The sequence below is a fragment of the Rhinoraja longicauda genome, chromosome 24 (genome assembly GCF_053455715.1).
Source record: "Rhinoraja longicauda isolate Sanriku21f chromosome 24, sRhiLon1.1, whole genome shotgun sequence".
In the NCBI taxonomy this organism is placed as follows: Eukaryota; Metazoa; Chordata; class Chondrichthyes; order Rajiformes; family Arhynchobatidae; genus Rhinoraja; species Rhinoraja longicauda.
In genome coordinates, this window is record NC_135976.1 from 3923320 (window position 1) to 3936073 (window position 12754).

At 50.1% G+C, this 12754-nt stretch overlaps 1 protein-coding gene across 2 annotated transcripts in view; it reads left to right on the plus strand.

Moving 5' to 3' along the window:
• Positions 1-5216: 5216 nt before the first annotated feature.
• LOC144605267 (uncharacterized) overlaps positions 5217-12754 on the plus strand; it is a 77139-nt gene continuing 69601 nt past the window's right edge. The window contains exon 1 of one of the 2 annotated variants that reach the window (XR_013548833.1): positions 5217-5344. Coding sequence is in view for 1 of the 2 variants with exons in the window: in XM_078420363.1 (XP_078276489.1) it covers positions 5337-5344 (8 nt within the window). In the remaining variant the exon portion in view is untranslated. The remainder of the gene's footprint in view (positions 5345-12754) is intronic. The other variant, XM_078420363.1, reaches the window with a different exon arrangement.

Sequence of the window (12754 nt, forward strand, 5' to 3'; positions counted from 1 at the left end):
CGCTCCCCAGAGCTCTGCCATTTACTGTGAAGGCCCTGCCCTGGTTAGACTTCCCAAATGAAACACATTTCATATATGTGGATTAAACTCCATTTACCAGTCCTCTGCCCACTTGTCCAAATGATCAAGATCTCGCTGTAACCTTTGATAACCATCTTCGCTCTCTGCAAACTAATCATGCCATGTACATTCCCAACCAAATCATTAATATAGGTGACACACACCTGGGCCCAGCATTTAACCCTGAGGTTTACCACTCAACACAGCCCTCCAGTGAAAAATAAACCTTCCATTGCCACCCACTGCTTTATTCCATTAAGCCAACTCTGTATCCAGTTAGTTAGCTCACTGGATCCCATGAGTTCCAGCCTTCCGGAGCAGCGTGTCAAGCAACACCTTATCAAGGTTGAACAATCCCTGTTCCAGGCGTACACTAGTCCTATCCCCGAACTGTATCTCCGTTACATTGACGACTGCATCGGTGCTACCTCCTGCACCCATGCAGAACTCATGGACTTCATCAACTTCACCATCAATTTCCATCCTGCACTCAAATTTATTTGGACCATCTCCGACACCTCCCTCCCCATACCAGGACACCCGAGATTCTGTAGGGAATGGGGGTTCCCCTCTCCCATCATAGATGAGGTCCTCACTCGTGTCTCCTCGGTACCCCGCAGTTCCGCCCTTGCTCCCTCTCCGCCTAATCACAACAGAGGCAGAGACCCCCTGGACCTTACCTTTCACCTCATCAGCCATCACATACAACACACAATCCTCCAAACTTCTCGCCACCTCCAGTGGGATCCCATCACTAGTCACATCTTCCCATCTCCACCCCCTTCTGTCTTCCGCAGAGACCGCTCGCTCCGCAACTCCCTGGTTAACTCATCCCTTCCCACCCAAACCACCCCCTCCCCAGGTACCTTCCCCTGCAACCGCAGAAGATGCAACACCTGTCCCTATACCTCCTCCCTCGACTCTGTCCAGAGGTTCACTTGCACCACCTCCAACCTCATCTACTGTGTCCGTTGTTCAAGATGTGGACTCTTCTACATCGGCGAGACCAAACGCAGACCGGGCGATCATTTCGCGGAACACCTTCACTCAGCCCGCGTGAACCAACCTGATCTCCCGGTTGCTGGACACTTTAATTCCCCTTCCCATTCCTACACAGACCTTTCTGTCCTCGGTCTCCTCCATTGTCAGAGTGAGGCTAAACGCAAATTGAAGGAACAGCATCTCACATTTCGCTTGGGCAGTTTACAGCCCAGTGGTATGAATATTGATTTCTCTCTCTTCAGGTAGCCCCAGCATTCCCTCTCTCTCTATCCCTCCCCCACCCAAGTCGCATCAGCTTCTCGTTTTCACCCAAAAACAGCGACCAATGGCCTAATTCCTAACAATGGCCTTGCTGAAGTCCTTCTAGATTATATTCCCTGTCTTGCCCGCGTCATCAGTTTGAGGGAATCTTTTAGAATCGTCCATAAGAGCCTCCGGGTTTTAATATCTCGCTGCTGATGAGGAGAATTATAAAATTGTTCTCGCCAGTTAAACGTGAATGTTGAAGAAACTGAGGCAAAATCAAACAGACGGGCGGCACAGTGGCAGCACAGGCCCGGGTTCGATCCTGACTACAGGCGCTGTCTGTACGGAGTTTGTACGTTCTCCCCGTGACCTGCGTGGGTTTTTCTACAAGATCTTCGGTTACCTCCCACACTCCAAAGATGTACAGGTTTGTAGGTTAATTGGGTTGGTGTAAATGTAAAAACTGTCCCCAGTGTGTATAGGGTAGTGTTAATGTGCGGGGATCTCTGGTCGGAAGAAAAAAAAACTGCAGATGCTGGTTTAAATCGAAGGTAGACACAAAATGCTGGAGTAACTCAGCAGGTCAGGCAGCATCTCAGGAGAGAAGGAATGGGTGACGTTTCGGGTCGAGACCCTTCTTCAGATTGATGTCAGGGGAGGGGGCGGGACAAAGATAGAATGTAGTCGGAGGCAGGATGACTAGTGGCAGAACTGGGAAGGGGGAGGAGAAAAGAGAGGGGAAACAGGGATTATCTGAAGTTAGTGAAGTCAATGTTCATACCGCTGGGGTGTAAGCTACCCAAGCAAAATATGAGCTGCTGTTCCTCCAATTTGTGCTGGGCCTCACTCTGACAATGGAGGAGGCCCAGGACAGAAGGGTCAGATTGGGAATGGGAGGGGGAGTTGAAGTGCTGAGCCACCGGGAGATCAAGTTGGTTAAGGCGGACTGAGTGGATCTGAAGAAGGGTCTCGACCCGAAACGTAACCCATTCCTTCTCTCCCGAGATGCTGCCTGACCCGCTGAGTTACTCCAGCATTTTGTGTCTATCTTCGATTTAAACCAGCATTAGCAGTTGTTTTTTCCTACACTCCTTAATTTTCAATGATGACTTAATCTTAAATTGCTAACTATGATTTCCCCTTTGCTCTCCATTTTGGCCTGTTCTGCTGGATTCCTTATTCACTGACTCTCCTTCATTTTCATCAGTGAGTTGAATATCTTTTGTTAAGTCAAGTCAAGTCAAGTCAAGTTTATTTGTCACATATACATAAATGTGCAGTGAAATGAAAGATTACCCACAGTCCAACAACAAGAGCAATAAAAATAAGCAATAACACACACAATCATACAAAAAGAAACATCCATCACAGTGAGTCTCCTCCAGTCCCCTCCTCACTGTGATGGAAGGCCAGAATGTCTTTTCTCCTCCCCTGCCATCTTCTCCCGCGGTCAGGCTGTTGTAGTTGCCACGTTCCAGGCCGCGCCAAACGGTGAAAGGTCCGCAGCGGGCCGACCCAAGCCCCGTGATCTGGGGCGGGAGAACACGCTGCCGCTGTCGCTGCCACTGCACGTCTGGGCGGTCGGGGCTCCCGACATTGAAGCCCCCGCCGGGCAGAGAAAATCCGGCGGCCTATTTCAGACCGCGCTGGACGGTGAAAGATCCGTGGCGGGCCGACCCAAGCCCCGCGATTCGGGGCGGGTGAAGACACTGCCGCTGCCGGAGCTCCCGATGTCGGCCCCCACCCAGGAGCCTGTGAGCCTCCGACATCCCTGCGGCCGGAGCATCCACAGGCGAGTTCCAGGTGGAGGCCGCCAGCTCCAGGTGCATGGCCATTGGTAGGCCGCAGCGGGAATGGAGACACCACCCAGAAACAAAAGGTCGCGTCTCCGTTCGGAAGAGACAGCTTTACATTTACAGTTCCCGCCCCCCCCCCCCCCATAGTACACAACCCCCAAAAAACGACATCACATTTACAATACAATCAAGACAAAAAAACAACATAATAACACAAAGACAGAAATGAAAAGATAATTCTGTCAGTAATCAGTGGCTTCATGACTCCGCTTTCCTCTTTCCTCTTCAAAATGGCAGAGCTGCCCAGCAGCTGCGGCCCACCTGCAGTCCGTTTGTCTTTTGTGTTTGTTGTTGTTTTTTGTCTTAATTGTAGTGTTTAGATGTAATGTATTGTTTTTTGTGGTTGTGTACTATGTATGTGGGGGGGGTGTGTGGGGTGGGGGGTGGGGGGTGGGGGAGGGACTGTAAAATTGTCTCTTCCGAACGGAGACCCGACCTTTGTTTTCTGGGCCGTGTCTCCGTTCCCGCTGCGGCCTACCATCGGCCCAACACCTGGAGCTGGCAGCTTCCACCTGGGACCACCTGGACCAGACTCACCATCTGCAGAGCCGGCTGCCTTCGGAGGCCGTGGTGGCGCTGCGGGAGCGGCTGCGACTCACCTTCAGAGGCTTTGGCCGTGGGCCATGTGGATATCGGAAGCTCGCAGGCCCTGCCCTGGGTGGGGGCCAACATCGGGAGCTCTGGCAGCGGCAGCGTCTTCACCCGCCCCGAATCGCGGGGCTTGGGTCGGCCCGCTGCGGACCTTTCACCGTCCGGCGCGGCCTGAAATAGGCCGCGGGATTTTTCTCCGCCCGGCGGGGGCTTCAATGTCGGGTGCCCCGACGTGGCAAGTTCAACAGCCTGACCGCGGGAGAAGACAGCAGGGGAAGAGAAAAGACATTCTGGCCTTCCATCACAGTGAGGAGGTGAATGGAGGAGACTCACTGTGATGGATGGTTCTTTTTTTTGTTTTGTGTTGGTTTGTGATTGTGTGTGTTATTGCTTATTTTTATTGCTCTTATTGTTGGACTGTGGGTAATGGAATTTCGTCCAAAAGACTTGTTTTTTTGGATGACAATAAAGGCTAATCTGATTCTAAATCCTTTATGTGGATGACAAGACTTTATTGATGGGTACTTTGAACAATAGATTTGCATTCTCCAGGAACCCATCAACTGCCATATAAACCCATGTGCTTTTCCACACAAAGGTATGTTGATCACACAGGTAGGTCAGAATTGGCCAATGACACATTGAAAAAAATGTGTGGAGAGAAATGCTAATTGGAGGAACAGCACCTCATAGTTTGCTTGTGCGGCTTACAACACAGCGGTATGATTATTGATTTCTCTAACTTCAAGTAACCCTTGCATCCCCTCTCTCTCTCCGTCCCTCCCCCACCCAAGTCGTTGTACTCGGTTCATAGTCGTCTTGTTGAGTCTCATTGCCTGTAACTCATTTTCACCTAGCCCACAGCTAACAATGGGCCTGTTTCCTTTATCATTGTTACTTTTTTGCGTATCTTTCATTCATTTGTTCTATATCTCTCTACATCACCGTCTAAATCTCTCGTTTCCCTTTCCCTTGACTCTCAGTCTGATGAAGGGTCTTGATCCAAAACGTCACCTATTCCTTTCCTCCAGAGTCGCTGTCTGACCCGCTGAGTTACTCCAGCCTTTTGTGTCTATCTTTGGTTTAAACCAGCATCTGCAGTTCCTTCCTACATATTCTGTACAGTGGTGGTCTACCTAAGAGAAGTTTGGATGCTGGCTACTATGTGAAAAAAATAAAAGAGCTAACAGCCTTTAAAACAGTAAAACTATTGCAAGGCATTTCTGGGAGTGCCGTGACAACATGAGGAGACACTTTAAATTTGCACAATCAGGCAAACCGTGCCCTTGAAGTTCCTGTCAGTGCTCTGGACAGGAGCAGAGATGACTAAGTTAATAATTATGTTCATGTTCAGGTTGTAGCCAGCCGTTGAGCAATAAAATCAATAAAAATAAAACTTAAAAGCATAAAGGGAGGAAGCTTGCAGACAGGGTGCAGCAGTAGAGTTGCTGCCTTACAGCGCCAGAGACCCGGGTTCAATCCTGCCTACAGCTGCTGTCTGTATGGAGTTTGTACGTTCTCCCCCCGACCGCATGGGATTTCTCCAGGTGCTCTCACACTCTCACCTCTCACACTCCAAAGATGTACAGGTTTGTAGGTTAACTGGCTTTGGTAAAAATTGTAAATTGTCACTAGCGTGTGTGGGATCAAGTTAGTGTGCGGGGATCGCTGGCTGATGCGGACTCGGTGGGCCGAATGGCCTGTTTCCATGCTGTATCTCTAAAGTAAACTAAAGACAGACAAGTGTGACCATCCTGTTGATAATCAGCGGCCTCATGACTCTGCACTCCGCAATAAAATCTTTATCATGGATAGCAAGTCTCCTTATTGCTTGTACTTTGAACATGACATTCACAATCGCCGGTGTTGGGTGAATTGCCACATTAACCTTTGTGCTTATCCCCACAAAGACAAGTTTATTCTAGAGGAGGATCAGCATTGTCCAATGACACGTTGAAAAGAACGAGGGAGATTGTTGATCACTGAGCAAAAACTAATTCAGCTGGGGGTTCAAATGATAGTAAATCCACATCCCTTTTATTCCTGGGGATTAGTGGAATGGAGTCAAATTATAAATCCACATAGAGTGGTTGAAGTATAAAAAGTGTAAGAAAATAACTGCAGATGCTGGTACAATTTCGAAGGTATTTATTCGCAAAATGCAGGTCTTCACAGACGAAGAAGGGTCTCGACCCGAAATGTCACCCATTCCTTCTCTCCTGAGATGCTGCCTGACCTGCTGAGTTACTCCAACATTTTGTGAATAAATACCTTAGAGTGGCCGGAGAGTGGAGCACGTCTAAAGACGTGACGTGCCTAGACTTGTGTTCTCGTGATCATTGTTGACCATAAGCAGTGTGCCTGTGTGCCTGGGGTTTGGCTGTTATGTGCAGAGTCACGCCACTGTGGTGCACTGCACAGCAGAGGGTGGTCAATGTAACGCACGTTTGCAGGGAGGTTGCTATGTAGCTGCACAGTGGATGTGGTGTAAACAGTTGTAAATAAACGATGAGTCAATTGGGTGTAAAATAGTGAAGTTATGCTCATCTTTGCACAAGTTGTGCATTTGGACACTACAATATTTAACTTTGTAATGGTAAGAAAACGGAAATTTGTTTTTAAATGTGCTACAGGATGACTTCGCAGCTGGTTAAAACCCATTTCCTGACATCGGTTAGCACTGTTGAGCGGGCGCTGTGCCTGATTCATGCACCTGTGGTTTGCATCTGTTTCTAGTGCAGACTGTGCAGATGAGGCAACGCTACCAGGCCTACACCGGGCCAGACTCTGCAGCCTGCCAACACGGGGGAGACACAGGGGTTTGTACAGAGTGGACTGCACAGTGACGCAGCGGCAGAGTTGCTGCCTTACGGAGACCCGGGTTCCATCCCGACTACGGGTGCTGTCTGTACGGAGTTTGTACGTTCTCCCTGCGTGGGTTTTCTCCGAGAACTTTGGTTTCCTCCCACACGCCTCCTCCAGAGACGTTCAGCTTTGTAGGTTAGTTGGCTACAACGGAGATGAGGAAGAACTTTTTCAGTCAGAGAGTGGTTAAGGTGTGGAATTCTCTGCCTCAGAAGGCAGTGGAGGCCAGTTCGTTGGATGCTTTCAAGAGAGAGCTGGATAGAGCTTTTAAGGATAGCGGAGTGAGGGGGTACGGGGAGAAGGCAGGAACGGGGTACTGATTGAGAGTGATCAGCCATGATCGCATTGAATGGCGGTGCTGGCTCGAAGGGCTGAATGGCCTACTCCTGCACCTATTGTCTATTGTCTATTGTCTATTATTGGCTTGGTATAAATGTAAAAATTGTCCCTAGTTTAGTATACTTTAGTTTAGAAATACAACACGGCCCACCGAGTCTGCGCCGACCAGCGATCCCCACACACATTAACACCATCCTACACACACTGGGGACAATTTTCACATACATCAAGCCAATTCACCTGCAAACCTGTACGTCTTTGGAGTGTGGGAGGAAACCGAAGATCTGGGAGCACAGCTGTGAACTGTGAACAGAACAGTAGTTTGTGTGTGTGTGTGTGTGTAAGGAACGAGAAGGGCAGAAATGCAGAGCTAGAGAATGTTATATTCCTTGATGCTTTTCAGGCAAGAGACGTGCACTTTAAATGCAAATGTTTGACACCCCCGATGCAGACCCCAGATGGAACATAGATCTGTACAGCACAGGAACAGGCCCTTCAGCCCACAATGCCTGTGCTGAACACAATGCCAAGACCAACCCTAATCTCCCTGCACATAATCTGTATCCCTCCATTCCATGCATATCCATGTGCTTATCCAAACGTCTCTCACACGCCAACATTGCATCTGCCTCCACCACCATCCCCAGCAGCGTGTTCCAGGCATCCACTCCACTTTGTGCAAGAAAAACTGTCCTCCGCATCTCCTTTAAACTTTGCCCCACACGCCTTAAAGCCCCACCCGCTAGTATTCGATACTTCCACACGCCTTAAAGCCCCACCCGCTAGTATTCGATACTTCCATGCTGGGAAAAAAGATTTTGACCGTCCACCTTCTCTGATCCTCTCACAATTCTAATCACTTCTACCGGTTCCCCAAAGAGAACAATCCAAGTCTCTCCAACCTCTGTCCAACCTAGGGGTGGCAACTATCTCACTCCCAAACACGGGACAAGGTGACGTCACCGCCCCGCGCCCCACGTGGCCCCACCCAGCCAGCGGCCACGAGATGCAACACCTGTCCCTATACCTCCTCCCTCGACTCTGTCCAGGGACCCCGACTGCCCTTTCAGGTGAGGCAGAGGTTCACCTGCACCTCCTCCAACCTCATCTACAGTATCTGCTGTTCCAGGTGTGAACTCCTATATATCGGCGAGACCCAGGACAGGCTCGTCGATCATTTCACTGAACACCTCCGCTCAGTATGCCTTGGCCTACGCCAACATTTTAGCTCCCCCTCCCATTCCCACACTGACCTTTCTGCCCTGGGCCTCCTCCACTGTCTGAGTGAGGCCAAACGCAAATTGGAGGAACAGCACCTCATATTTTGCTTGGGCAGCTTACAAGCCAGTGGTATATACATTAATCCTTGCTTTCCCTCTCTCTCTACCCCTCCCCCACCCTGACCGTCTGACTAGTTTAACTGTCCTCCTGCTTAGTTTCACTGTTTGTAACCACTCAATATTCCCGGGATGGCGGGACTGTCATATGATGAAAGAATGGAGCGACTGGGCTTGTATTCACAGGAATTTAGAAGGATGAGAGGGGATGTTGTAGAAACATGTTGTAGAAATTATTAAGGGATTGGACAGGGTAGATGCAGGAAAAAGGTTCCCAATGTTGGGGGAGTCCAGAACCAGGGGCCACAGTTCAAGAATAAAGGGTAGGCCATTTAGAACTGAGATGAGGAAAACCCTTTTCACCCAGAGAATTGTGAATTTGTGCAATTCTCTGCCTCAGAAGGCAGTGGAGGCCGATTCACGGGATGCATTCAAAAGAGAGTCAGATAGAGCTCTTAGGGCTAGTGGAGTCAGGGGGTATGGGGAGAAGACAGGAATGGGGTACTGATTGCGGATGATCAGCCATGATCACATTGAATGGCGGTGCTGGCTCGAAGGGCCGAATGGCCTCCTCCTGCACCTATTTTCTATGTCTCTAAGTATCTATGTATCTATGACATCACCTTTACTACAGCCAACAATGGATCATTGTGGGCTCCACTTTTCCTTGAACATCATTGCTGGCTTTCATTTGTTCTTTATACCTTTTCATACCTCTAGTTCCTCTGACTCTCAGTCTGAAGAAGGGTCTTGACCCGAAATGTCACCTATATCTTTTCCCCAGAGATGCTGCCTGACCCGCTGAGTTACTCCAGCATTTCGTGCCTGTCTTCGGTGTAGACCAGCATCTGCAGTTCCTTCCTGCACAAAGGATTTCGGGAGTTGCGATCACAATCCCCAAAATGCTCTTCCACTGAAACACCAGTCACCTGGCCAGGCTCATTTCACACAAAGTCCAGTATGTTCTCTTCCTCGGTTGGACCTAGGGGTGCCAATTATCTCACTCCCAAATAAGGGACAAGGTAACGTCACCGCCCCGCGCCCCACGTGACCTCACCCAGCCATCGGCCATGTGCTCACGTTCCACCATTGGCGGCCGCCCGGGCCGGAAGGCGGGTTGCTACGTAACCTCCGTTAGGTGGCGCCCGGGCCTCCAGACCTAGACTGTACGGACCTACACTGTCCGGGCCTATAGTATCCGGGCCTACAGCGCCCCCCGGGCCTAATACGGGACAAGGGCGGTCCCGTACGGGATAAACCAACATTAGCCTAAAATACGGGATGTCCCGTCTAATACGGGACAGTTGGCAACCCTAGTTGGGCCATCCACACACTGTTTCAAGAATCCCTCTTGGGTAGACTTCACAACTTCTGCCTCAGCTAAACCTTTGGCACTGAGTCAGCCCCAGTCACTGTTGGGGAAGTTAAAGCCACCCACTATGACCACCCATTGCAGTCCTGTGCGCATCTTTCGGTAATGTGTCTACACAGCTAGAGGTGTTGAATGTGTCTACACATGCTACAGAACTGTGTCCCGGGCATGGCTGTGAGCAACACAGGGGCCCCACAGGGGACGTACGGTCCTCCCTCCCTTCCTGTTCACCGTCTACACCTCGGACTCCAGATATAACTTGGACTCCTGTCTCAAACTGCGGAGCATCTTGGACAATACAGCTCACCCCCTCCATGACACAATGGCCAACCTGAGGAGCACCTTCAGCAACAATCTGGTTGCAGTACAGTACGCCACAGGAGATCCTTTTTCCCCATGGCTATCAATCTGTACAACTCCTCCCCCTTTTGTCGAGGGGGAGACTGACTCCCTCCCCCCCCCCCCCCACCCCCCAACCTTTCACCCCCCCAATCCTTTCCACTCGTCACTTGAATTTCATGTTTCATGCATTTTGTGTTTTTATGACTGTTGGCAGATCAATTTCCCTCCTGGGATAAATACTATCATATCGTATCATATCCGATATCTGTCCTTCTGTATCCCAGATATGGTGATATCTGTCCTTCTATCACCAAGTGTAGGATAGAACTGCAGTTGCTGGTTTAAATCGGAAATAGACACAAAATGCTGGAGTAACTCAGCAGGACAGGCAGCATCTCGGGAGAGAAGGAATGGGTGAGACCCTTCTTCAGTCTGAAGAAACATAATAATAATCATAATAATGCATTACATTTGTATAGCGCTTTTCTAAAAACTCAAAGACGCTTTACAGGGTTTACTAAAACATAGAAAAAAATAAATAAATAAGTAATGTGTGTCATCCAGTATGTCTCTTCTGAGTGTCATGTGACTGTCTCCACGAACACGAGCACAACTCTGCACCTCCTTTACCTTCCTCTAATCACGGCTGAAACATTGAAATCCTGGGAACATTAAGCTGCCAGTCGTGTCCCTCTCACAACCATGTTTCTGCAATGGCCACAACTAGGGTTGCCAACTTTCCCGTATTTGCCGGGACATCCCTTATATTGGGCTAAATTGGTTTATCCCGTACGGGACCGCCCTTGTCCCGTATTAGGCCTGGGGGGCGCTGTAGGCCTGGACACTGTAGGCCCGGGGCCGCTGTAGGCCCGGACAGTGTAGGCCTGGAGGCCCGGGCGCCACCTAACGGAGGTTGCATAGCAACCCGCTTCCTGGCCTGGGCGGCCGCCGTTGGTGGAGCAGGAACACGTGGCTGCTGGATGGGTGATGTCACGTGGGGCACGGGCTGTAACGTCACCTTTTGTCCTTTATTTGGGAGTGAGATAGTTGACAACCCTAGCCACAACAAAATGGCGGCACTGCCCTAGCAGCTGCCGCTCACCTGCGGTCCATTTGTCTTTGTGTTTTTGTTGTTTTTTTTTTGTCTTAATTGTAGTTGTGATGTGGTGTTTTTGTGTTTGTGTACTATGTGTGTATGTGGGGGGGGAGGGGGAAACTAATCACTATAAATATGTGTCCCTTCCGAACGGAGACCCGACCTTTGTTTTCTGGGCCGTGTCTCCGTTTCACCGGACATTTCACCGTCCGGCGCGGCCTAAGATGGCCGCGGGATATTTCTCTGCTGGGCGGGGGTTTCAATGTCGGGAGCCACGACCGCCCCGACGTGCAGCAACAGCGGCAGCGACAGCGTGTTCGCCCGCCCCGGATCGGACTTATCATCAGCGGAGCCGGCCGTCTTCGGAGGCTGCGGGAGCGGCTGCGACGCGACGCGCCTTGGGCTCGGCCCGCTGTGGACCATCCGGTGCGGCATGCAACCACAACAACCTGACTGCGGGCGAGGACAGCGGGAGAAGGGAAAGACATTGTGGCCTTCCATCACAGTGAGGAGAGAGAGGACTGGAGGAGACTCACTGTGATGGATGTTTCTTTGATGGATGTTTCTTTTTTGTGTGTTTTGGGGGTTGGGTGGTTTGAGTGCCTGTTTGATGCTTTTATTGTTGGACTGTGTTTTTGAGGGTTTTGGGGTGTGTGATTTGAATGCCTATTTAATGCTTCTATTGTTGGACTGTGTTTTGGGGGGTTTTTGGGGTTGGGTAATTTGGGTGCCTGTTTAGTGCTTTTATTGTTGGACTGTGGGTGATTGAATTAACATTTTGTTCAAGATGGCCGCGCCGTTGTGTTTGGCTGCCTGCCACTGTATGTTTCTTTTTTTCCTAGTCAGATGTGCAGCACTTTGGTCAACGTGGGTTGTTTTTAAATGTGCTATACAAATAAATTGACTTGACTTGACTTGACTTGACAACATTGTAGTCCCGAGCACTGATCCAGGGTCGAAGTTCATCTGCTTTCTCTCCAATACTCCTTACATCGAAATAAACACACTTCAGCCCACCAGCCTCATCATACTCCTTCACCTCCCCCCGCCCTTCCTTGCTTTGAGGCCCACTCCACATAACCTCCACATTCCAATCACTCCTTCCAGTTCCTGACCTTCTATTCTGCTTGCCTCTCCACTGCTTCTCTCGTTTAACCCTCCCGAGTGGCACTGGTGAATCTTCCTGCAAGAATATCCCCCCTTTTCAGGTGCAACCCGGCCCTCTTGTACAGGTCACCTCTGCCCCAGAAGATATCCCAATGGTCTAAACAATATGACCCCCTGTGCCCTGCACCAGCTCCTGAACCACGCATTCATCTGTCTTATCTTCTTACTTCAACCCTCCCGAGCCCATGGCATCAGGACTAATCCTGGGATCACTCCCCTCGGGGTCCTGCTTTTTAACCTTCTTCCTATATTTATTTCACAGGACTTAATCCCTCGGTGGCGCAGCGGTAGAGTTGCTGCCTCACAGCGAATGCAGCGTCGGAGACTCGGGTTCGATCCCGACTTTGGGTGCTGTCTGAACGGAGTTTGTACGTTCTCCCCGTGACCTGCGTGGGTTTCCTCCGAGATCTTCGGTTTCCACCCACACTCAAAGACGTACATGTTTGTAGGTTAATTGGCTTGGTAAATGTAAAAATCGTCC